At 44.1% G+C, this 27,070-nt stretch overlaps 1 protein-coding gene across 2 annotated transcripts in view; it reads right to left on the bottom strand.

The window, feature by feature from the left end:
• Positions 1-27,070, bottom strand: part of SLC12A8 (solute carrier family 12 member 8) — a 49,927-nt gene continuing 22,857 nt past the window's right edge. For both annotated transcript variants that reach the window (XM_030454681.1, XM_008497015.2), the window contains 9 exons: positions 25,040-25,153; positions 17,523-17,610; positions 15,950-16,037; positions 12,646-12,792; positions 9,446-10,121; positions 8,521-8,618; positions 6,087-6,204; positions 3,797-3,857; positions 1-2,027 (listed from right to left, as the gene is read on the bottom strand). In XM_030454681.1, coding sequence (XP_030310541.1) covers positions 1,862-2,027; positions 3,797-3,857; positions 6,087-6,204; positions 8,521-8,618; positions 9,446-10,121; positions 12,646-12,792; positions 15,950-16,037; positions 17,523-17,610; positions 25,040-25,153 — 1,556 coding nt within the window. In that variant the 3' untranslated portion in view covers positions 1-1,861. The remainder of the gene's footprint in view (positions 2,028-3,796; positions 3,858-6,086; positions 6,205-8,520; positions 8,619-9,445; positions 10,122-12,645; positions 12,793-15,949; positions 16,038-17,522; positions 17,611-25,039; positions 25,154-27,070) is intronic.

The following is a 27,070-nucleotide window of genomic DNA, read 5'->3' as shown; positions in this document are numbered from 1 at the left end:
CAAGACTTTACAGTACTAGCATTATGGATGTGTACCAAACTGTAACAAGGAATAATAACACAGCACCACACAGCTTGCCAATGGTGAATCAGCATCTAGGAGTGTTTGGAGTTTGCACAAGAGTGGTAGCTGCCAAGGTCAAGGATGCAACGGGCACAGAAAGCGCTTTCTGGAGCCACTGGTCCCCAGAGAACCCAGGGGAAGCTTCAGCGTGGAGCCACATCCCCACAGCACAGCCAGACTCTTTGGAAATCAAAAGCAAAAGGCAATGGCAGGAAGGACTCCTAGAAGAAGCATTTCCAATACAGAATAACTGACCTGAGGTGGCTCAGAGCTGGCCACACAAACATAACTTCTATCGTGCCTCAGTTTTTATAATTAAGGTAAAATACACTTAGTAAAAAGACCTGTGGCCTGGAAAAATGAATGTGCTTCTGCAGTGCACTAAGACTGCTCTCTTCTTCATCTCAGGAGAAAGCCTCCTTTGCTTCCCCTCTGTAAGGAATCTGGAAGAGTCAAAGCTGGAGTTGGTCAGCCCATGAGATGGGATGGGGCTGGTAACACTGGGGTGTTGAGCACCTGGCAAGCAGAATGGTGCTCAAAGGCATCAGGTGCACCCACAGCAAGCAGAGAGGGGGGTTCCTGCTGTCTCAAGATTTTACTGCACAGGAGACATACAAAAATCTACAGGTTGAAAGGATCAGAGATGAAAGGAAGTGAAAAGCAGTGATTTCCCTCTCCTTTTAGCATCAGAAATGTTTGTACTGCTGGGGCTTGCCTCAGCCCAGATCCCTTCCTTGCAGCTCCCCAAGTGTCTGCCACGACTGCTGCCTAAAGTGGGGCTTTTCCCTGGGCAGCAGAAGTGATGGTGAAAGGGGCATCCATGCAAGACCCCACCTCACAGCTACTGCCCACCAACCCTAAGGTCTGTGCAGTAAATGCTGCAGCCTCCCCTGCTCAACCTCCTCCATCCCAAATCACAGCAGCAGGACAAATAGCTCCTTGGGGGAGCTCATTATGGGACAGGCTTTAAGCAAAATTAGCAAAGATGAGGCTAAACATATTTTGTTAAGGCATTTCTGAATTATCTGTCCCTTCAGACAGGAGATTCTCTATTTGGGTCCAGCTATGCTGTCAGGTCCCAGGTGTCACATTAGAAAGGATATGGGAAATCACTCCGAGCAGCTTCTAAGACATCATTTTACAGTTTCACAGTAGAGGTCATTATATTGTATTTCTGCATTTAATGTGCAATTTCAGTTAAGAATATGTTTCATAATCTTCTTGCACTTCTCACTGATTCTGTTGTCTAATGCCTTAAAGAACTTTCTAAGACCTTGGAACCTGAAATGCTGAGGTAGAAAATTACTGTATTATAAGTAGGCAAATTCATGCTGAGAGGAGAAATTAATTGACCTGGAAGGTCACATCCATCTATGGCACAGCTGGGAGTGGGACGCTGACTCCTGCTGCCAAGGTCACTGCTTCCAGGCACAAAGTGTCCCTAAGCACCCAGAGGACATTTGAAAATGGGGTGTTGTCCACTTTTATAGCGACGATGGTCTTTAGAGCTCAATAAGGCTTATAATTGAATTCTTTAAAAAGGATTATACTGTCCTCAGTAACTCATCACTTCCCTGCACTGGCCCTTTCATTTGCATTTTTTTCTCCCCATTTTAGATAAATTTTGAAACCCAGCAATGTGGTTATTTGCATAAACAAACAAGCTTCGAATATATAAATAACCGTTCACATCCTTTTCATAGATATTCAAGTATTTCATGAGGCATGGTGGCAGCATTTCTAAATGCTGTTTGAAGTGACAGCTTGATATATTTATTTTTTTTTTCCCTCTTGTCCTTTACTGGAACTGATTCACCAACTCCTCTTGGCTGATCAGTGAGGAGTGGTGATAGCGGTCCCGGGAGGCAAAGTCTGCGTTCTCCTCCGTGAGCTGCGTGGTCTCCATGCCAACTGTTGCAAAGGATGGTGTCACCACGATCTGCTCCTTGGGAGATGGCCTTCTCCTGCAAACAGAGAAGCAGAGCCACCTGCATCACCCCTTGTTTGCCATCCATTACCAGCCAGGTTCTTGGCTGGGCAAACAAGGCAAAGCACTTCAGGAAGAGGCTGAACATCCTTCTTGGCACCCTTGGGGGACACAGAGGTAATCTGAAAACATCTTCCTGAGAAGGCATAGAAAAAAAAAACCCAAACTTACTCCTTTCCCCCAAAATGTGCTGGGTAAGATACAGTTTCTTAACAAATACTTTTCCTCTTTGGAAAAGCTCTGAATGCTGGCCATGGAAAAAACCTTCCACACTGAGCAGGAAAAGAGGGAACTTGAACCATTTCTAATGAAAAATCCTTTTATAGTTTCCTAAGCTTCAGTGTACATTTCAGTTATTTTTGTAACTCTTAAATGAAAGAAATTTTCCTGCAATCTCTTTATCATGGAGGTTGATTTTAACAACACTTACTGCACACCCACAAATCAAAATGGCAAGAGCTTATAGCACCAATTTAGATCTCTTCTTGAACCTAGAAGCCTTAGAGTTGTCAAGAAACCTTGGTTGCCTTGAACTCTCTTGCTCTCCAATGGGATTTCTTCCTTACCTCCATAGCATTAAAATGTCTTGCCTGGATTTCAAGAAAACAAAGCTCAAGGGGAAAAATTACTTCAAAGCAATTTCTCATAGCATAGCAACGGTGTGCTTCAAAATCATAGAAGGATGTGGGCCCCACTTCCCAAGCACAGCCAAAACTGACTTTGTACCAGCATGAGCAGGAGCCCTGGCATTAGGACAAGGGGACCAAGCTGGCTATCTGACCAGCAGCCCCCAGCTCACCCCCCTCAGCACCATCTTTGCTCATTGATTGCACTGATGGACATGGTAAGGACTGTGCTGGTCTGGCAACCTGCAGGAAAAAACCTCCTTTAGCAGCAGCATCTCTACCTATGAGAAGCAGGGCTGCCTCTCCAGAAGGGACAGCTGCTCCTTTTCACACTTGGTGCTTAAATGCTTGGACTTCCATTTATTTTAGGAAAGCTGCCAAATTTGCACACAGCTCGTGTTCTGCAGTGCTCATCCATGGCAACAAAACCACAACCAAGCCAATGGAGAACCTCAAAATCTCACTGCTAAGTGGCAGAGATGGTCACTGCCCTCTGTGGGAAATCCAAATGTGATGGAAGTAATAATTAAATGGAACAAAACAGATTAACAAAGCTAGTTAATAATCAAACAAACAAAACCCTTAAGGTCTCTGGGAAGGCAAACCCCAAGACAATGCAGCTGCAGTCCCATGCAAGCTCAATATTGAATGACCTTGTTTATTGCATTTGCCCTGTAGCTATTGTGGCTTCCACCTCAAATTTCCTCTCTGAAACTCGAGCACAGCTGCCAGATGTGCCTGTTTCATCTCTGCCATGGTAATTTGCTTTAAATGGATGCTGGGTGGAAGAGGTAGACTCTCCTTTTCCTCATTTCCTACCAGATTTTCCAGCACCACCCAAGGCTGATCACAGACATCTGGGGTAAGATAACTTTAGGCACCAAGGTACGGTTATCAACTGACACGTCCCTGCACAAGGCAGACTCCAGCTCTTTTACCTAGATGGACAGCCACATTCCAAACTAGTGGGAGCAAATAGTTATTTTTCCCAATTTTGAGTGTGCAAGAAGGGACTGCTTAAGCTCATGAGCAAGTCAACCCTGCCAGCCCTGTCTGCACACAGCAATGTCACAGGAACCATGAGCACCACTTTGGTCACTGCCCAGTGACTGGTACCAACCTGCACGAGGTGACCACAACTGACTTAAACCAGCCAAAGAAACTGAAGTTCGCTGCTGCTCCTACAGAGAAAAGGCACAAGAAGTCAGTGTGCTGCTAATTCTCTCATAATTGTATTACACCATTCATTTCTCTGCATATATTCTCAAACCACAACCCTTGTAACAAACCTCCAGTACATGAAAATTTCACTATGGTGAGAACACCATTTGGTCTTCCCACACACTGCAGCATTTAAAAGATTGTCAACAAATGAATCCAAATTTCCCCTGGAGAACAGCTATCCCATCCCAGACCAACAGCTATTTAAAGCCCAGTAAAGCCATGAGCAAAGCAGGGACACTCACTGCACCCTCCCCAGGCTGCCGAGATCATTCCCAGTGCAGGGATGGAAAGGCTGGAGGAGCTGCTCAGCTGAACTCAGCCCTGGTAGCTGTGGCCTCACCATTCTTTCCTTCCCATCTGACCCCATGGAGAGCTGGCTTAGCTTATTATATCCATGAAAAATTTTTCAGATTTCTCCATTGATAAGTTCCTTCCCTGGCTCACTGCAGGGGGAAGGGAAGTGCTGGAGAGGGCAACAAAAGCAGCAGAAGTTAGTGGTGAAGGACAGGGGGAAAAGCAGAGGCTCAGCAAAGTCTGCTGGATTTGGTTTAGACTGTTGGAGAGAAAGAGGGAGCAGAAGGGTCACATCAAAATCCCAGAGCACTTCTGCTTCCAAGGTCTTCACATAGTCCTTAATCCAGAGTATCTTTCAAGCCAGTGCATCCCAAACTTTCTAGCCAGAAGGGTCATTCAGTCTTCTGGAGAACAAACTCACAGATCACTGGATGACATTATGAGCACAAAATAACAACCACTCACAGCCAAATAAAAACCAGGCTGAACTTTTAAGTCTTCATTCCTAACTTTTTCCTTGCTGTGCATTGGTTTACAATACACATGGGAATGCACAGGCAAAAGAATCCAAGAGGCAAATGTCTAATTCTGCTTCCATGTCTCAGATGGCCTTTCAAAATCCTCTTCACACTGGAAAATCTTCCTAGTGTCTTTTTTGATAAATATTTCAAAGGCAGGTAACAGAGATATAGTATAGTGAATATACAAAGGCAAAGAAAACTCCAAAGCCTTAAAACCTTGTGTTTTGTTTGATATATGGGGGCCATAAAAAACATTAAAATTTAGATGTATTTCAAAAGATACAAATTAGCAAGTACTATCCACAATCTCAGCACTTTTATATTGTTCCATACAGAGAAACAGAAAAAAAAGGCAGTTAGAGCAGAAAGAGAAGCACTACTGAGTGATGTTTTGATGGTTACCAAGTGACAATTATTTTTGGTTTCTCATCATTTGGGTTTCTGAAATCCAGTATGCATTCACCTAGTGTCTAATCCTCTTTCATCCAAATAAACACAGAGAGCTATTTCTGCATTGCTTAGAGGATTGATGAACTCCAGTTCTTCTTACTGTTCTCATCTTGATTTCTCATCTTGGACAAAAAAAATGCACATCCCTGCCTGCAGATACTTACTGGTGCAGCCACCTACATGTGCACATATGCATTTATGTTTGCATGCATGTATAAGGACCTGAGTTCAGGCACACTGTCTGCATGTCACCTTCTGTCTCCAGGGCCCCTGGGCAGTGCAGACCCCTCCTGCAGCTGTGCCAAGGAACCACAGGCTCCTGTGAGCTGCCTTCTGAATGCCCCTCACTGTTTAATTTTTAACTTGTTTAAGCCGATCACATGTCCAGCCCTTCCTAATGCCTTCCCCCCCTAAGAGTATTTTCCCAGATTATGTTCCCAACATACTCAACCTGTTTAGTTCTGGAATCAAAAGGCTCTCTTGTTCTGCAGTTAGGAATGCTGAGATTTAATCAGGGACTCATCATAATTCCCATTTTCATTAAAGTCTTCTCAGAGGGGTTTAGATTGATTAATTAAGTTTATTAAAACGTATTTATGGAAGATTTTTCTCATTGCTGTGGCACATTTACAATCTGCCATCCCTGTTAAATCTCAGTATTAGTACCTGGTTTTGCCATTTAAAGTACAATATATTAAAGCATTAAACAACAATGTTCAAACTATCAAACCAGTGCAAGTTGCAGTTGGAATTCAATATAAAATTCAAGAGTCAGAGAAAGAATGTACTAAAACTAGCAATGGATCAAAACCTCATAATTCACCTGCATGTTAAATGCAAGAGTCTCAATCCCTAATTAAATTAAATAAAAGCTTAATAAATTTTCAAGTTGATTTAATAACACAGAAGAAACATACTCACCAAGGGGGAGTCCTGGGCTCACTTGTCCGATGTAGAAATACAGAAGAACAGCTGCACCCAGGCTGACAAGTGTGTAGATCCACTGAATGACAAACATGATGATGAGGGACATGATGGCCTGTTGGAAAAACATAATTTGGGGGATACACCAAAATAGAGACCCTAATTTCATACACTGATGACAATGTAACAGTCTTTGTTCTGCAAAGCCCAATATCTCCACTGACCTCCTGGTCTGGGCCTGTGCACAGTGCCCAGGGAGGACCATTCACCATCAGACACCCCAACAACCTCTCAGCACCTTGTTCCACAACCTGGTGAGATAAACAGGCAGTGCAGCAGTAAGGAAGACTCTGGTAACTGAGGCAGTGGTGGGGTTTTCAAGTTGTCACAAGCAGAGTAGGAATTGTTCTGCTTTTTTTTTTTTTTTTTTTTTTTTTTTTTACCATAAATGCTGCATCTTGTTTTAAATGCACACAGAAGCAGTGCTTTGATGGCATCTCAGCACACCTGTCTCCTCAGGATCTTCTTGCCCGTGTTGTGTAAGGGACATGCACAGGATGCAGCCACTTGACATTAGGTTGGGAGGGACATTAAAGATCACCTAGTTCCAACACCCTGCTATGGGCAGGGAAACCTCCCACCAGACCAGGTTGTCCAAAGCCCCATCCAACCTGGCATTATCCTGATGAGTGTTTCCTTTCAGGTGTACCTCTCCCTCATGATGTCTGGGATGGGGACACACCAGAGGCTGCCCTTGCCCAGCCCAGCTCCTGCCCATGGGAGGGATGATGCCAGCCACAACCATATGGGTGGATAGATGCTCCTGTGCATTGCTGGCTGAGGATGGAGGTGCAGTGGGACCCCTGGAGAGCTACACAATCTCCTCCTGCAAAACACTCCATGGTGCATGGCTTTTGGCCACATGTAGAGCATTTCCATCCAGTCTTGTCAGAACAGATGTGGGCTTGATATGGGTTTCTCAGTAATGAGGTTCCCATGTTGTAGGGAGCCACATTTGGTCTCAATGTTCAAAGCAGGGAGAGCACAGGTTTCCAGTGCCATCTTCAGCAGTATGGAGGTAGCTTTCAGAAAGCCAGCTTGAGACCTAAAGGTAGCATGGGCTTCAGGTCTCTGCTTGGGCCACTCCAGGAGGAGTATTCAGAGGCTGACTAGCTCAGGAGGGAGATTTGTCTCAAGAGAGGGCATGGGAAGGATCCTTGATGGATCACAGGGTAGAAGGAGAAAGGGACAGCAGGCAAAGGAAGAACCAAAGGTGTCCAGAGTGAAATGATGGGTGAAGCTGGGAGAGGACAGGGGGGAAAGGAGCCAGGCTGAAAAGAAGCATCTGAATTTTGCTTCTGTGATTTTATTTTGTATTGTTGAGCCCTTCTCAGCTCTGCTGCAACCTCCTCCTAGGTCTGACTATTGACAGGAAACCAGATCTGCTCCAGTGAACACAGCACTCACCTCAGCAAGCAAATTCCCTGTGAAGGCAGGGACTTGCCTGCTCTGCTTGAACAGGCATCTGGGAGCCACTTTAGTTACCAAGCCCACAGACAGCAAGCCCATAAAGATGTCATCCTGGAGAAGGGTCTCCAGCATCCACCCACCCCTGGCATGGCAACCTGTGGGTGCCTTTGCCAGGAGCTGCCTGCTGGAGCAGCAGCAGTGAATTTGAAAATTAGGTGTCAAACTCCACCTGAGGATTAAACTAGAAGGTTTGGTTGTGTTGTTTGAGTGGGTTTGTTACATTTTACGCCCAACTATGAAACCCCCATCCCTGCAGAGAAGCCATATGGTTCATTCATTATGCATACCTGACCCTTTCCCTGTCATCTGCCCATTAATCCACCTTCTCAAGATGAATTTAAATGCCCTACACTCCTCAGCAGCTTGAAACAGAAGCTAATGAAAAGTTATTTATTCTTTAAAGTAACGTGCTGGAGGAGTGCTCCATTTCCTTCCCTCGAAAGGTGGAATTTCACAGCTGCTATCAGGAGGACAGCACTAATGAAACCCCACCCCAAGCTTGCAGAAAATGGCTCATAAATAAAAGCAACACAGCTTTGGAGCCAGTGTTTCACTGCATCTCACAGCAAGAAAAAGCAGGCTGGCACGCAGTGAAAAGAGGAAAACTGATTTTTTTCCCAGCCAGCCATGCATCTCTAAAGTCCTAAGATGCCAGACTTTGAATTTATATCTTTTCTGGGCTGTTTTTTTTTTTTGCGTTCGTCTGAAACAATGTCATCTGGCTTTCTCTAAATGTGGACTGCTGGATGCATGGTACCTTGAGTACTTAGGTTCAGGTGTCCTGCAATAGTAGAAAAAAAAGGCATTGCAAATTACTGAAGTGTATTTACACTACAGTAAGTGATGAATTTCCATCAGTTTTCTACAGTCACGAACCAGTGCTCAAAATAAAATCACTTACACCAGCCAAGGAAACCCAGTGGTTGCAGAATTTGGAGTAGAAGGATTCTGGTATTTGTTGAATTTCCAGCTCTGGAATTTGTTGCTTTATGGATGATTCTAAAGAAAAAAGAAAAAAGAGGGGGTGGGGTGGGGATGGGGAAAGAAGATACATTAGAAAGGCACTGAAGTAGGGGTTGGGCTTTTTATACTACCTTACATTAACAGACTGCAGAAAACCAAAGAAAAATCCTAGCTGACAGCTCAAACCAGGACACAGAGTTTAACCAAACCTTCCAAAATAAAAGCAAAAAAGAAGTTCAAGGTAAGAAGGTGTTGCCAGCTCTGGTGCTGAGCCTGTTTGAAGGCCACATCTGCTTACCTCTGCCTCAGTTTTCCTATTTGTGAAAGACCAGAAATAGAGTTTTGTTCCATTGGAAGGGCTTATGAACCTTTATCAAATCATTCTGATAAAACACTACAGAAATGAGATGTGTTGAATACCCACATCATCAACACAACAAATTCAGGCTCTTAGCTGTGGCTTAGAGGCCTCACTGGTGGCATGGGGACAACTGCATTTTAATATCCTGAGTTTTAGACTCATGGGCTCCCTCCCTCCTGCCCTGCTCCAGGATGAAGCAAACCCCCAGATACACTCAAATCCTTTTTAATGTACAGTGCTAAGAGTGCATGTGTAGATAAATGAGTATATAGTAAACAAGCATACACTAAATATAGTCTTGCCTGCTTTCCTGTGATTAATCTACCATAGGAAATTACCCTGGAACTTCTCCTGTGATGCATTGCCATGAACCCTACCTGCCCCTGCAATAAATTATATTATTGCTATGAATCATTGAACAGCAGCCCCATATAAAGCTAGTTTCACACCTTTTTCCAGGAACATACCATGGATGGAGATGTCCATCTCCTACAGCCCTCACCTTCTCCCCTACGGCCGGGGAGCACAAGCGCCTCGCTGCAGAGCTGCTCCCCCACCTCCAGCATCTCAGGGCTCTGCTGGGCTTCCACAGTGGGTGATAAGCATGGACCCACATCACACCAGATGCTCTGCTCAGCCAGGCCCTGCCAGCTCTCCCTGTGGGGCTCCATGGTCTCATCCCAGCCACTCCGAGCTGGGGTCGCATCGTGATGGAGATCCAGGAGAAAGCTGTCTTGTAACATCTGCTTGGCTGGTTTCTTTGCCTTCTTTTGTTTGGCCTTTTGGGTTAAATTCTCAGCTCCATCTTTTTTGCAAGTTTCTGGCTCACTATGAAATGGTTTAAAAAGCTGGTCCATGTCTTTTGTGAATTCCAGCAAGGTGCCATTTGATAGGCTTTGAATTACTCCATCTGCTGCACGGCTGGAGGACTTGCTGAAAATTAAAGGCTGGGAGGAATGAGCAGGCTGAGAGTTTTCCATCTGGGCCTCGTCAAGTTTCTGCTGAACATTGTAGCTCAAGGAAACTGAGAAATAGGAATAGTCTATGACAATATAGGTCAACATGAAGTTGATGGTGACTATGGGAGCAAGAATGTTCACTTGCCCAATGAAGACGAAAGCCATGGTGATGACGCTCGTTAAGCAAATTGCAGCCACTGGAGTCTTGTTGGGTCCTTTCTAGTTCAAAAATTAAAAAAAAACTTATATTTAAATTAATAACTTTAATGAGCCTTGCTGCAAGGATTTCCCACTTGCTCAGCTGCCGTGGGTGGCACCCCTATACCTGGGAACCCTGCAGTACTCCCTTATTCATTAAATACAGGCATGGATGTGCAAGCAGAGGCCCACTAGCTTAATAAGTTAAAGAACATGCTGGAAAACCAAAATCTGTTGAGCTCCTACCTCACCTCTGAGCTTTAGTCAAGCTTTGTCTTTGGAAAATCCATCTACTCTTATTCTGTATCTCCATGGCAAAACACCATTAAAGCAGCAATAAACCTTCAGAGAGATTTGTGGGGCTTATGAGAAGGCTTGGCAATCAAATGTGTTAATGAGAGTTGACTGTTTCTCTCTTATTTCTGTACAGGATTCAGCACTGCTGCCTACCCAAAGGGTTTCCCCAGGCTGCAGTCTGCCTCCCACTGCCAGGCACAGCCAGTGATGTTCTGCTGTAGGGAGAGCTGCCACAACCACACCAGCAGCTTCTGGTCCTGCCCTGACATGAGATTGAGCTAAATCCATGGTCTGCTGAGCCCTCTGCACTTGGAGTTTCTTTGCCTCCTTTCCCCCACCCAAGCCACATCTGCCCAGCAGCAGAAAAGTGGCAGAAAGGTTGGGGAGCCAAGGATGCTGAAGGAGGGAAGTCAGGCAGCCAGGAGAAACTCCACCTGCTCTTCTCCTTTGGAATGGGGGGAAGGCAGGGAGAGGAGGAGAAAGGTACAAAGCAAAGGCCATCAAGGTGTGGAAAGACTGAGCTATCAGCTCAGAAATTTTAATCCCAGCTCTAACCCCTTCTCCTTGGACCAGGCACTGTCTCATCATTTTGGTACCTGAGAAGCCTGTGCAGGATCATAAAGAATTTGCTGGAAAATATTCTACAAGATATCTTTCAAAATATCTTAGGTTTTCCTTTAGTGCATGTGCTTCTTTAACAAACACACAGCTCAAATGGAAACTATTTCTATTTCCTCCACTCTTATTTATTAACAGAAAAGGTCTGGACCTTCCATCATTTCACAATGAAATAGAAATACCCCTCAGGGATAGAGGATCTTCAATATCAAAAAGATGTACTGAGATGGGGAAAAGATGGCACTATCTCAGGATGCCTCTGGCTTGGGTTTAACTCTGTAGAAAGTAGCTGTGTCCTTCCCACCAGCTGGGGTTATGGTGGCTGCAATAATTTTTTTTCAACCAGAAAAAAGAACTGATGTGGAACAGATTGCTTAGAGCAAACTAAATGTATTAACCATAAAACAAACCTAGATGATTCTCAAGAAGTCTGAGAGAAAGATGGGGGTTATCTGCCACTGATAACCTCTCTTTTTGAGCCATTCCCATTGTGGCTCTCTCCTGGGACAGAGTTCAGGGCAGAAAATTTGACAGGGAGACTGAAAATTATCAGAGAAGAGCAGGAGTCAGCTCTGCAGTCAAATTTGCTAAATCACTGGGAATTTGCAAAGAATTGTCAAGTGGACAACAGCTTGTTCTGGGATCACCTGAAAACTGTCTTCAGGAGCAGGAAGTTCTTGCTGTCATTATTGTTCCTGTTTCACTTATAATTATTGCTATTTATTAGTAGTACTGCTTACAATTATAATTTTAGAAAAATACTTTGAGAGACATAAAAATATATAAAATTATTATAAGACATTGGCATATTTTAAACATTCCTTAATCCAATATAATAAAATATTTTTTCTGTATTTAAAAGCTGCTCTGAAGAAGCAAAACAACCTAACAGTTTTCCAGTCACACGGTACAGAGAGTTCCAGGCTGCTGGCTACTGAGAGTGAAGGAAATTTATTTCCCTGTTTAGAAGAAGAGGAAGTCTTAAAAAACAGTTTGCTCTCAATGCATAGCCCAAGACTACAGACTGATCTCAGTGGAACAGCTCACGTGAATGAGGATTACTTTAGAGGACAAGGAAAAAGCCTCATGTCATGTTCAAAGTCAGGCTTTGTTTCCAAGCACTCCTAAAGCTTAGCAGCCCCCTAACCTAACCTTTCAAATCTGCACTTTGGTTTTATTTTATTGTGCCAAAAAGGTACTTTATCTTAAAAAAAAGTGTTCTCTTCTTCACAGTCCACACAGTCCACTGCACCAGGACTAGTCACTCAGCTACGAGCTTATCAAGGGGGACAGGAACTGCTCAAAGAAAAAGTGCAGGAAAGAAGAAAAGTAAAAAGAAAAAAGGACAGAGGCAGTAGTTACCACTTCACCAAAGTGCTTGGCCAAGGGGAGAGAAAAACCAGGTACCTCTCTTGGTTGTGGTTAGGATCAGAACCACCACAGATAAAGCATTTGAAAAAATCCCCCCACCTTTCCCACCTTTTCTGACTATTTTAGGTTACCATATCCCAAGCTTTCCCATCTTTGGTTTTCATACATCCCCCATCTCACCCTACAGAAACACAGAATTCCTGGCCAGTTGTCCTTCAGGTGAAGGTTTGACAGCAGTCTTGGAGAAAGGATGACTAACCCCATGTCCCAGGAAGGTCAGCATGGGGATCACATTCTCCTGGGCGATGCACTGCAGGATCCTGGGTGCTCCATACAGCCCTCCCATGCAGGAGGCCAGGGATGAGATGTACAGCCCTAGTAAAAACAAGAAACCCACCAAGGATACCTGGGGGGAGCAGAGAAAATATAAAGTTGATTATTTTGTTCTTTGAAGACCCTCAAGCAGCTTCCAAGACATTTATTTTAAGAGATCACATATATTTTGTGACATTGCAAATGAATAAAGCAAGCCATGGGAAAGCAGCAATTTAACTGGTCTGTGGCATGAAGTGCAAGCAATTAGTACAGGAAAATTATCCCATAAAAATAATTTAATACTGAACATCCTGTACCAGCAGAGCCATTTGACAAGCTCATATCCAAGAAATTCTTTGTCACTTGGAGCAACTGCAGCAAAGCAGCTGCTATTAGATTCCCCTTAAGTAACTGGAAGTGAGTTTATTTCAGGAGAGATCCCTTATATACAGGGCACATCGTACAGGAAAAGCTGCCCGGGCCTCCAACCATCCAAAACAGGAAGACAAAGCCCTGTGTCCCAGAGGGGAAAACCAATCCTGAAAGAAACCAAATCAAAATTGCCACTTAAATGAATGTCACCTCAAAAAACACAGTCTGAGGGATATAATACAATGACCTTATTTTCCTGTCTTCAATGAGAAAAGAATTTCCTTTGGCCAACATTAAACTTAAAAAAAAACAAACCAAAAAAAAAAAAAAAAAAAAAAAACAAAAACCAAAAAAACCCAAAACCCACTTTTAAGCTGCAGTGCTAACAAGGATGGGTTTATTACCAGTTTCTAGCAATCACCCTTTCAGATGGGGAGCATCTCCTGCAGGCATGGAGGGAAAGGAGAGCAGCTCATTGTCCAGAAGAGAAGCAAGGAATAGGGTCCCCCTGCACAGACCCCCAGAGTCAAGAGATGCAAGCAGAGACAGCACTTCTAAAAGAGACCCTACACATCCCCCTCAATATGAACTCTGTGCAAGAAACTTGGAAATGGGAGTGTTCCTGGTACTATAGGTACTATGGAGTAAAGACATGGGCCAAAAGAGCCAAGGAGACTAAAATCTGGGGTCATCTGAGCCATCCCCACATCCTGCAAGACTGCACGAGCCTGACAGCCAGGCACAGAGGAAGGCAAAGGATGGGGGGCAACATCAGCAGAGTGGCTAAGCAGGGAGAAAAGCACCAAATTCTGGTCCAGATCTGTCCTGCCTAGACTCTACTGAAGTGAGCTTCTGCAGATGCAGACAGACAGACATCCATGGCAGAGGATCCCACCAATGCAGATCCCCTACATCTCATTCCCTTCCACCCTTCCTCTCATCGAAAAAAGGTCTAAATGAACATAGGTGCTCCCTGCCTCTGCCCTCATTCAAACCAGGCAGCCTGTGCTATTTAGAAGGAATTACAAAAATTTTCATAGATAAAGATGTTCAAGTTATGTTTACTTTTCCTCATCTATGGTAACCAAGTGCAGGAAGGAGGAGATTGGGTAAAAAGCCCTAAAATGCCTCCTCTTTGGGAAAGGCATGTAAAATTGATGCTGTGGTCCAGAACCATAAAATCCTCTTGCCACAACATTTTTTTCCCATTAAAATCCACTTGGCCTAGTGAATTTTATCTTGTGGGACAGAGGAAACTGGAGGCAAAGATGAGCAGATATCAACAGATATCCATTAGACCCATAACCAGACACTCAATGGGGAATCTTCTCTTCACATCTCCTCCAATCCTGTCCTTCTCAGAGAAATACTTGGAAGAAACAATCACTTGTGCCAGACATTATATATTATTTTAGCTGCCAAAAATGCTTGCATTTAAATGTACTACTTGACATTCAAATCAGGGTGAGAGGGGAAGAGTCCTTTTCACCAAGGCTGATGAAAGGGTTTGCTAGAGGTTTTGAGCACGGAGGCTGTGAATACTTTGTAAGAAATTGGCACTCTGAGCTCATTAGAAGCAAATTACTGAGTCTCATTTTTATGTTTAAAAAGGCAAACAAGTACTGTAAGGGAGAAAAGCTGCCAAGCACTCGCTCACCTGTAAGTGACAGAAAGGGAAAGTGCTCCTTGGGTGTGTGATTTTTTTTCCCCCTCCCACCCCACAAAAAAAAAAAAAGTTATTAATATTTAAAGCAGCATGTAATAATTCAAAGAAGCAACATGCATATTGGGTTTGCACCACTGTTTTGTTCCACACTAAAAAACAAAGCTGAATTTGCTTTTTTATATTTAGCATTATCAAATATCTTCACATTCTTTACTGGAAGATTTTGTTTATTCCCCCACCAGAAAGTTTAAAGTTAAAACACAGCTTTAACAATCTCTTTCTCTTCAGCTGATTAACTTAAATCTGGCTCTTTTAGTAACTATATTTTTCACCCACTAAATCTGTCACACTGACATACAGAGATGTTGCCTTACAGCAGGTAGGCTCCTTCTTTTTTCCCCTGAAGCAGAGATGATTTTTTACCTTAGCAGCACGTGGCAGGAGCCCACCCCCTTCCCCCCTGTAATTTGGAGTTTATTTGGGGGGCTGGAGGAAGTCTAGAACTACAATTACTTAGAAAGAAAATTAAGCCAGAGTTTCAAATTGATATTTCAGACTAAAACCATGTTCCAAATCACAGAATTGGCAATCACCTCCATTTTAAATTAATCACAAGAAATACTGTCAAATATGGTGAACCCCGGGTTTTGGATAATTTAAATAATAACAGAAAATTAGCCCCTCCACATCCCATTTAAAGTAAGATAGTGGCACACCTTTTGCTCTCTTTTTAAAGGCCTGCAGTGATAGGGTTCATTGCCTGTAACACTACAAACCTCCCTGTTGTACATACACCCATGTGCTTAATAATCCTGTTGCTCACCCTGCAATTACAGCCCAACTGATACGGAAATGCAGTTCCTATGACTTGGTGAAGATAAGCAGTGGAGTTCTTCAGAGGTTTCAGTTTGGTCTAAGCTTTGAATAAAATACATCATTTTTCATTAGAGCAAATTAGCATATTTTAGCTCTCAAAGCAATCTCTGGGTGATTACACCAAGATTTGGCTTTACTGGATGTGCTGGTGGATGCCAAACTATTGACATTAATTGTGCACTGGGATTTGCAATGAGGAAATCGTCCTGAGCTTCAGTGAGGGATGGGTACCCAAATTCCTTAGGCTTTTGGAAAACTCAAGCATTCAGTAAGGCTGACAGCAACCCAAAAGCACCATTCCATGAAGCCAGGCAGGGTTATTTGAACAAGTTACCTTCTCTGCTATCATGAAGTCATAGCGGAGCGACTGGCGTGTACAAATGGCTCCCAGCAAGAAAACAAAGACCATGTACAGAAACCACCTGCAAACAACAACAACAAAAAAGAAACTACTCTTTGCCAGCAGGACAAGACCATTGAGAATTCTGCCCATTATCAGATCCAGAAGGTCAAGTACAGGCAAGCTGTGTCTTCAGTCACTCTGCGTGGGCCATTCCTCCATGATTTATTCTCGGGGTTAAATATAACACCAACCCATGTTGCTTACCCATCCCACTGGACCAGAACCAGCTGCAGCATGATCCTGTGGTACCCCTAAGCAGAAGCTACCAGCACCCAGGTAGGTGTCCTGGGAACAGACTTTTTAGTAGGGCCTGTTGCAACAAGACAAGGGGCAATGGTTTTAAATGAAAGGAGCGTATATGTATTACTACATATAAAGACGAGGTTTTTCTCTTAGGATAGTTAAACCCTGGAACAGGTTCCCCAGAGAGGTGGTAGTAGCCCCATCACTAGGAACATTCAAAGTCAGGTTGGATAGGGCGCTGAGCAACCTGAGCTACTTTAAGATATTCCTGCTCATTGCAGGGGGGTTGGACTAGATGACCTTTAAAGGTCCCTTCCAACCCAAATCATTCCATAATTCTGCACACAGGTCCCCTTGTCTGGCAGTGATGTGAAACACCACAGCCAGCCTGCTCTACAACCTCACTCCTGTTCCTCCTTTGGTATCTCTATCACTTCCATGACTCAGGTGGGGGGATAAGTCAAACTGTCTGCAAAGTCCAGGCAGCAGAGGTGTGAATGACCACAGGTCATCCATCTGTGATAGTTTTGTGTCCTGTGGAATCCCCTCACTAAAAACAAGCACCAATTTGAGCAGAAATCCCTCTAAATTCAGAAGATAATTCCTTCCTGTCTGAACCTTGGTATGCAATTAAATGGAATAATTTTTAAAGCAGTTTAAGTGGCAAAGAGAACAGGCAGGAACCTACTGAGATTTTTTTTAACAGGTAACAGTATTTTATGCCTGGAAAGCAGCATTTCCAGGAGAGAGGGTGCAGGGCTCCTGTGTTGCCTTAGTCTTGCAGGTAGATAAGTCATCTCAACTGTCTTGACCTTATTTTCCCCAGTAATAAAAATTATAGGTTTATATGTATTGTATAAAGTTTTATTGTTTTTTTAATATATATACATCTATATAATTTTTTTCTATTTCTATAGAGAACACTTTGAAATTATCAGCAAGATGTGACAGAATCACTTGCTCCAAGCCTTTGAGAACTTTGTATCCTGCCCAGGGACAGAGGGCTGCAGGAGGGCAGCAGCTCTGGCACCACCACACATCCCACCCCAGGGAGGAGGAAAGGCTGACTATGTGTCTGTGTTAATGAACCTCTTCTCTAACCCACCCAGAGTAGGTGGTGGTAATGGATGATCATTTGAATGAGAGCCAGACTTTAATTTTCCAGATGGCTGAGTAATAAAAGGCTGATGGGAACATGAAATGGATTGGTCACATCCAGGGCAGTCTCTGAAGAGTAAATTTTCCCCAATCTGTGACTTACGAGGTGCCAATAGCAGCCAGAGACCCCAGGGGGATGTTGGTAGCAGGCTTCTGGAGATCTCCACTCATATTGAACCCGGCCATCACACCTGTATTTTGCAGACATAAATGCAATTTGGAGTTAATCTAAATTATAGCATGTATGTTACACAAGATGTCATGTAATTTAATGAATCGGTTAATTGATTGCTTTAGAGCAGTAACTGTATCACTGCACTTCCACACACACAGGTCCTGGCTCCCATCAACTGCTAGGTTAAAAAAACTGTTCATATCTTTAATAGAAGCAAACCACCTCTAACACATCTACAAAGAACCTTTTCTCCAGTTTGAACAGTGCTAGGAAAAAAACACAAACAACAAACCAACAAAACCAACCAACCAAAAATAAATAAACCAGAAAAAAAAAGAGAAAGAAAAAAACCACAACAAAACAGAAGAAAAAAAAAACCCCACAGAAATCTGAACAAAACCCATTTTATCTTAATGTAAACCTCACAGAAGACAGTGCTGGCCAATTGTTGAAAAGAAAAATGCTACTGTTCATCACAGCAGCACATTCAGCAGGTGGTACTGTGTCCCCCAGCCCCCCCGCCACCTCCATTACAGGTCCCTGCATTCACGGGGGACAATCACAGTTACAAAACAGCCTGTCCTGTCCCTGTTTAATGATGATCACATGTCCCTTTAGCAGAGCAAATAACAGTCCTCAGCACGTAGGTGGCACCTCCCAGCCAAGGGACCTGCTTTGGAAGGAGGCATTATCTTCACTTTGCAGATAGGAAAACAGAAGGGCTGAGAGGGCAAGTGACTGTCCCAGCATCACGTAGAAAACACGTGGTAGGACTAAGAATAAAGTACTGAGCTGTTATTTTAGGCCAGAGTACAGGGTTTTGTACAGCCAGGGACAGTCCTTAGCCTAAAAAAATCACCACTTAAAGATGCAAGAAAGGGGAACAGGATGGAGCCCCGCTCCATGTTGAGGCCAGGATCCCAAGGTACAAATTAGTTAAGAGGCTTTGCCAGCAGCTGAAGTCCAACCAGACTTGACATAAAACCACAACTTCTCTTGTCACATTATCCCAAAACTTTTCCTCGAAGACAACAGATATCTGCTATAAATAAGATAAACAAATAAAACCCCATGACTCAGAATCCTGATGATTATGCGGACAGCTTGAAGACAGGACAGAAGAGTCTCTTTAAGACGCTGACTTCTGCCCATCGCTGTCCCACCCCTGGGATGTCAGACTAACATCTTCATAAGGACATGTGAGCCAGCTGCCAGCCTGCAGGGCTCACGGGACAGTCCCCAGGAGCTGGGTTGAGCTCATCCCAGAGCAACAATGAGGAGGAGGAGGATGCCAGCATCACAGCATGCACAGCATCTGCCAGCCCCAGCAGCAGGAGAGTGGCCACACGCCACTTTGCCACGCAGCTGCCAAGCCCAGCAGCCATTCCCCATTTTCAGAGGACACAAAATTTACAAACTCAGTTCCTGAGGCTGCAAATCTGAGTGGCTACAGCTCAAAATCAGAGGCAACCCACTGCATTCTAAAGCTCAAACACTGATTGCTGTTTGGGAGGCTTTTCTCCCAAGATGAGGGAGCCATGGGACAGGGGAAAGGGGATTAACCCTGCTCAGCAGGATGGGCATCTTCCCTACAGACCCTGCATGGCCACTGATGGAATGCTCCCATGGACCAAAGGTTGGGTTGATAACTGGGGGCAGGGTCTCAGCTTTGGTGTCCCTCTTCATAGCTCCATGTCCCCATCTGCTCAATGAGAACCATTAACACTTCCTCTCCTTGCTGTGCTGCCATGAGGACAACACATTAATGAGCATAAAGCATGCACACATTGCCAAACACATCAGCTAAGCATCCAGGGCTTTCTTTATTTCTTTATTTATCATTAAAATTCTTTCCTTAATGATTTTTCTTTTTTTTTTTTGTGCCCCCTTTAATCATTCCACACAACAGTCATCTTTCTCTGTCCTCCTCTCCACCACAGCAATGGAGCCCCAGCAGTCCCCATGGGTTCCTGGCATTCCTCAGCTCCTGGAAGAGCTGCCTTCCAGATTCAGACCAGATTTGAATCCTTGACACCATACCGAAAACATTACAAATCAAAACAAGTTCTTAATTTTCTCCTGGAAGACTATTCCATGGATGTACTTCTGAATAGCACTGTTAAAAGCCATCCACTGGTGCATTTCTCCACGAATAAAGCTTTCAAGTGCTGTTCAGCAGCAAAAGGCATGGGCTTAGATGGAGATGAGAAAAGTTAGGGAGGCAGATGCCCACGGAAATGATTACAAACCTCATGTTAAATGGAGCCTCTACAAAGCATTCCAGTGATACACTACTTGGCAACTCAGGGGCAAAGCACAAAACTGAGAATACTCAGAATTTTTTCTTACAAAGGGAGCAAACTATTGTCAAGACAGCTGTTAATCTCATGTGCCTCTTGGCCAAGATTCCCAAACATCTGGCACCACCTCTAAATCTCCCAGCTTGAGCTTGACTCACCTCTTCCTCATCCAGACTCCTAGCTCAGCAAAGCACTAGGGAAACACCAAAATGGCATTTTTTTTTACTAAATTAAAAAAAAAAAAAAAAAAAGTTGAAGACACGAGCCATCTGTGCATCAGTTACTGTGCAGCCCAGGTCACTGCACTGCCTCCCTCCCACAGACCCACAGACATGCAGGAGCAGCCAGGAGATGACCTGCCAGGACCCACAGAAACAAGATTTTTGAGGTTGATGACTGACCTCCTGCTCAGCAGTGACCAGGGGTCAGAGCAAGGCCAGAGCACACCATTAGCTTCTGTCATGACCTCCAGGAGATCACCAGAGTCTAATGTCTTTCAGGCCAAGGCCACAACAGAAGAAACCTACTGATGTTCTCAGTCACTCAGGCAAAAGCCATCTCTATGTTCCAACCACAGCCCAGACCTGATGAGCACAGAAGGTTGGACAGCCTACCAGCACAGGCATTTGGACAATGCCAAAGCCACCACTCCACTGTCACCACTGTCACTCAGAAAGTAATTTTACAGACAGGATGAGAGCTGACAAAGAGCAGTATTGAGAAGTCTTTTGTAAGCAGCAGACTAACCACTCCACTTTTCAATGAAGGGACAACCTGATTCATTTTTTAAAAAAACAAAACAATCTCCACCATCCTTGGTAAAACCCCATCAGAGAACTGGTGTGTCCTGCAAACAGCCACAAACAGCCTTTATGGAGACTTTATGGCTGCCCAACAGAAGAAAAACCCTACACTTGCATATGAAATTCAATGGCATAGAGAAGTTTGGACATTCCCTCCTCCAGACACAGAGCCGTCCCCTAGGGAAATGGCCAATTCTTTCTGAACTCAAGCAATCATATCTGCAGATTGTCCATGGAGAAAATTATCCCTCTCTGTTTCAGCGAGATAGCGGGCTGGATTTTCCACACTGGTTATTATCTCAGAGAGCAGAAGATAATGACAAAGCTTCTGGACAAGGAAGCATGAAAACACAGTCAACTCAGCCAGGAAATTATGGCTGAGACAGTCTGTACATTGCTGCTATTCCCAGTGTAATCCTGTCCTGGGCATCATCCAGGCATTGGATACGTGCTCAAGGAGACCACCTACACAGTAGGATAGACACAACCATCAGCTCCACCAGCTCTGGCTTCTGACTTCACCAGCGATGGTGTGTAGCTGTAGATATGACCACTTGCAAACACCCATTGCATTTTCCAGTTAATTTACTGTAAAATATAAAAGGGATTTTTTTCCTTCACCCAAGAGATGGAGAACGGAAAATCTTAGATAAGAATTGTAGCTAATTTTTTAAAAGGGCCAAATTCTCCACTGATGTAAGCTGGCACCTCTCCATGGACTTCAAGGGAGTTGTGCCAGTTTACATCATCTGATCACTTAGCCCAAAACTTGTAAATCTATTCGCTGCCATTTTGCAAGCACCAAATACGGTTTATTTCAGCACTGGTTTCATTATGATGATATTTTCCACTAACACGGCTTCACTCACTTTCTTGTATCACATGACAACACACTTCTTTCATTAGCTGGAAAACTTCAGGGATTTAGTAGAAAAAGGAAAGTGTTCTCTGCACAACAGAACTGATGTTTTTCTTCTTTTTAAAGCTGCACTGGTGGTTGCACAGCTGCTGCTGCTCTTGCTGTGCAGTCCTAGGAGCTGAAGGTGGGCAGGCAGCTCCTGAGACCCCATCTGGGCACAAAGCCCTCAGTAGATGGGTAGCTGGGAGGTTGCTAACACAGCACAGCAGCAAACCACGTGCATTAAGAAGTTATTTACAAACATGCAGGAAAACACCTTGTTAATGCACAGAATCTCTGTGGGTGTTCACACCTTCCACAGCAACTGTGTTGGGCTTTTTGTTTGAAGCTGGCAAAGCCAAGACCCCTGTGCCCATGCACTCCCATTCAGGCCAGCTCTAGCTGTATGTTTTGGATCACTCAGCTACTTCTCAGTTATTAAATGACAAACTTGGGGGAATAAAGCCAGCTGCACTGCACATCCAGCTGAATGGTTTAAGCAGGAAGCTTAAGCAGAAGGCCTCTGCCTACCACCCTTCAGCTGCAAAGCCAGGATAACTTCACTCAATTTCACTGGAGCTGTACCAATAAAATACAGAGAAATGAAGTAAACAACTGGACTTGGAGCAAAACGATCCAAGGAGGATGCTTGCAGGAGGCATCAAGTTGCTACTGGTCTTCAAAAGGTTGGAATGATCACCCTTGGCCACAGTGCTCATCCTCCCCACTTGGTCCCAGTGAGGACCCCCCCACAGATCGTGCTCCCCTTTCCCAAAGTAGGTGCCTCTTGGCTTTTACAGCCACCAGTCTGTCTTTCTGAAGTTTCCATTTCACTGCAATTGCTGGTGGAAATGGACAACTTAAGACCACTTCTCTGTTCATCCTAAAGACCAAACTTGAACCAGTTGAACTCAGATAACCATTTCAGAGGCTGAATAAAGACCTTATCCTGAAGAGGTCAAAATAGTTTCACTTCAAAGAGGAACATTTAATCTCAGAAAGGCCCAAACATCTTGTTTCACAATTTTCTAAACATTTTTTTAGAAAAAATTTATTATCAAAACAGAATCTTAAAAGGTAAACTAGCATATGCTAAAAATTAAAAAGAGTAAACACGAGATTCAATATTAAAAGATAAACAGAACATTGCTTTGGGTCAAAGAAATGTTTCAAACTGTCTCAAAGTAACTGCTCAAAGTTAAACAAGATTTAGTTCCACTGAAACTCTCTTGGTTTCTGTTGCATCTTACTTAATGCAAAGATTTTTTCCTTCCAGAGCTTTGGCCAGGTCACTATGGAGGTTCCAGAAGAGATAGGTACCACCTGGGGATGGTGCTAGGGAGGAGCACAGCCTGGAGGTGACAGCTTTGCAGTTTGCATGTCCCTACTGCTCCTTTTCACATGGAGCTGGTGAAGACTGGCACTGCCATTCCCTCACAACCTGCATCAGAGGCACTGGCAGCCCTAGCACATCTCCTCAGCCTGCAATGCACCCATCCCTGACGTGGCATCTGTCTCATAGACCACTGGTGGGCTTGGGCTGCATCCAGGCTCACCCACAATATTGCAGGAAGCAGCTCTGCTCCAGCACCTGGGACCCCACCAATGCTGGGGTCCCCTCAGCAGCCCTGCCAGGGCAGCCCCATCAGTGGAGAGATGGCAAACTAAGCCAGAGGGGTCAGGTGGGATTGGGGAAACCACAACCCTCACTCATTGCCCTGCCTGGGGAAACCTTAGCATCATCCCTTGCACTCCAGAAGTTGCACAGGGCTCCCGTTTGTGATTTGGAGCAAAGCAGTCTTGACTCCCACCTTAAAATTTTCTCAGCCAGACCACAGGTTCTTCCAGGCACAGCACAGAACACAACCCTATGCTTTATATATATATTTTATATTATATATATATATATATATCTCACCTATCACTATATTGATAAACATTCTTTGGAACCACTCTGACAGAGGTGAGGCTCCTGATCACCATGGTGCCACCAACAGCAGTAACAGGAGCAGCAGTTGTGTTATATGGTATCACTGGCACTGCTACTCTGAAGGAATAATTTCAACCCTGTAAATAAGCAAGCAATTAAAAAGAATGCATGAAAAAGCTGTGCAGCAACCGAAGTAATTATACATGAGTCCAAACCATATTTTCAGATTACTACTGGTATTACTACTGCAAACTAACATAGCAACAGGCTGCCAGGGCTTTAAATAAATCATATCTATTAGCTTTGGCCTTCTTCCTAGCAGCCAAGCATTAGCAGTGATGAAGAACCATTTAATATGGCTAATCATGGTAATTTTCTGCACAGCTTTGTCATAACTATTCCTTCTTCTATAATCAGGGAGCTGGGAAAAACTGCTTTCCTGCATCAGAGGAAGGACTGGTGGGAAAAGTGTCTTTCTTGGTGGAAAAGGTGTTGGCAGAAGCCAACATCTCCATGGTGTCCATAGCTCAGGCATGTAAGTTTTCCAGGAGGAAGTCTACATGGAAACAAAAGCCAGCATGGATAAATGGGGAGAGAGACCTTCAAAGGCAAATCTGAAGTCCTACACCCAATGCTCCTGACCTCCTAGCAGCTTGTTCCTCCAGCCCATGTTTCACAAGACCCTTTCATTTATCTCCCTGTACCACAGCAATTCTGCTAACAACTTCCAGTGAGTTGCTTAGAGCTAATCCTCTGAAAATTCATTCTGTAATCCAAGGATTCATTGCTATGGAAACTGCTTATAATTGGTACTTTTTATAGCTTAAAAAAACCAAGCATCAACAAAAGGTATTGTAATACCAGCTGATAGTTATTTCATTCCCACTGGAGATTGCCAGCTTTGGAAAGGGGATATGGATCTTCCTGGTAATTTAAGGGAATGAATAGTATGAATGCATCCAGCTAAGCTCATAAGCATGAGCTGTGTGGACATGCAAAGATTAATCTGTGGTGCTGTGCAGAGAGTGCTGGGTCAGCATCATGAGTGATGGCATCCTACCAGCTCAGCCACCTGCCCATGGTTGGTCCTTCCATGCTCTTCCCACCACCCCAGAGCAACCAATCAAGTCATAAGATCTATCTAATAAGATAAATCATGATCAAGCTTTTCTGAAAGGCTTCATATCTTGTCATCTGACAGCATTTGGCCAAGATTGGTGACTCAGCCCTGTTCTTGGTAGGAAGGGAGGGATTTATGCTACCACGTCACCCAATAGATTTGACCAGAAGTTTCTGACTACTGAGAGACAGAAGAGAACAACCAAGTGAACAGGACAGGAGTGTGCAAAATCTGAGATGCTGGAAGAAAGCCTGAATATTTTGAAATAGTCATACAAGTCTCCTACAGCTGAGTATAGTCACTCCACCAAGCCACCCAGAGGAACTCCTATTGCTCCTGCTCATCTCTAAGATGTGACTATGGGGGAAAGAGGGGAGGACAAAACTTTCAGTACCTGTGGCAGCTGGGAAAAACACTCCAAAAACGGTGAAGAAGGACTCCCCCTGGCTGTAGTCTGGCAGCGTGTTGTTGAACATAAGCTCTTCAGAGTAGCCAACAAAGCCATGCCCTGCAAAGACAAAGAAGGCAAGAGAAGAACCTCAGAAACCACAGGGACAGCAGGAGACCCTGTGGCATGCTATCTGTGACCACCCATCCTCTAAGCATGTGTGAGAATAGTTTGAAAGGATGAATGTGAATTTTTTTGGTGTGGGAAGAAAGCAGATAAGAGGTCAGTGTGTTTACATGGGTGCCAGTGCCAGAGAAAGGCATAGCTGATGGTGGATGCAGAGGAGACCAGCATGCCGAGAGGCACTAATGGGCCAGAAGGATTTTGTCAATCCAGAGCCCAAATCATTTTGAATCCTATCTGCAAACAAGCAGGACATCTTTCTGCAAAACCTGTCCATGGAGGAAAGCTGGCTGCAGGCATCAGCTATTTATACTCATTTATTCATGCCATTTTAATCCTCTTCCCAAATGGAGCAAAATAGTGCTGCCATAAGACAGCTGCATCCCTGAGCAAGCCCTCACACCACATCCCAATTCTATATTTCTACCAGTCAAGTTTCTTCCCAGAGAAGACCTGAGATGTGCCCAACACACCCAATTTATATACTGGTTAACAACTAAGCCAGAAACAATAAAACCAGCTTGTTTCAGGATCAGCTCTGCCCTACAGGGTGGGTTTCCCAACAGAGAAGGAAAATGGTTCCCTAAAACCACCCAGTGCTCTGACGCCACACTGTGTGCTTACCCCCCTGATGCCATTGCTCTCCTCCTGTTCAACTCCAAACCAAGGTTAAACATGGGGCTGTGCATCAGTAGCAGCCACCTTTCTCCTGAATCTTCTGCAGATGTTTATCATGGGGAAACAAGATGCAAACGTCGAGACCTTGGGCCATGCCCCACTCCCCACATTAACTCTGTCAGGTTTTCCCAAGATTATACACACATGGGTTTTCCTTTCCAAACAAAAAGTTTTACAAAAGATGGGAGAGAGAGGAAAGGGGTAGGACATCAACAATATGCAATTGGTTTACTGGGCACGTAATGGAGGATCCTACTTCACACTCAAAGGGCAGGTCAAATTCTTCCAAAGTTCTGGATTTCTTAAGAATACTTGAACCTGACAGCTGATGTGCTGGCAGAGGATTCTTTAGGAAAGGTTTTTAGATCCTGAACTCATGAGAAGCAGGTTAAGGAATTAATTATATGTTTATGCAATGAATAATTTCACATCCAACAGGCATGACTGCTTTTTAATGAAGTATCTAAACCTGTGGAAACTTCTCCTCCCTGTCAGTAATCCAAACACTCCTGCCAGCTGGGCTGGGAGGTGAGCAAAGTCAGTTCCTTCTTCACTCTTGCCACTACAGTCTCTCTCCACAAGACATGTGACTGCAATAACTTACATTTTCTCATTAGCAGGCAGGATGTTGTTTATAGCTGCACAGGGTGATGGCCAGAAATTTTAAAAAAAGACTTCATCAAAGCTGCCCCATGCCTCAAAGACAACATTAATGATGTTTGGACAATAGATTAAACCGGAAAATTAAATCAGAGCTCTGAACACAAGACATATCCATTTACAGATTCAGAATATAACTAACCACAGAGCTTTGAAGTTGTCACAGAAAAATCCTATAGATAATCAACAGTTTCCTACTACATCTGCATTCATTGTGTTGCCCAAACATGGACGGAAACACACTTTTAGAAAAGGTCTCCTGCTGCTAGGCTTTTCAAAAGCTCCAGCTATCTTCACTAGGAACAGATGAGATTTAAAGGGAATAAGGTCAGTGGCACACCCTGACCCCTGGCCCTCCTGAGTGTCTGCATAAAATGCAGCTTTTGGAATCATAAAGGGAGGATTTGTGTAGGCTTTACATTCCTGGGAGACCAGATCTCAGCTCCTTCAACCAGAATTCATGCCCACGGCAGCAAGGCGCTTGGGCTGACTACAAAACTCCACCAAACTGCTCAA

The sequence above is a fragment of the Calypte anna genome, chromosome 7 (genome assembly GCF_003957555.1).
Source record: "Calypte anna isolate BGI_N300 chromosome 7, bCalAnn1_v1.p, whole genome shotgun sequence".
Taxonomy (NCBI): Eukaryota; Metazoa; Chordata; class Aves; order Apodiformes; family Trochilidae; genus Calypte; species Calypte anna.
This window is presented reverse-complemented; position numbering and strand designations above follow the sequence as displayed.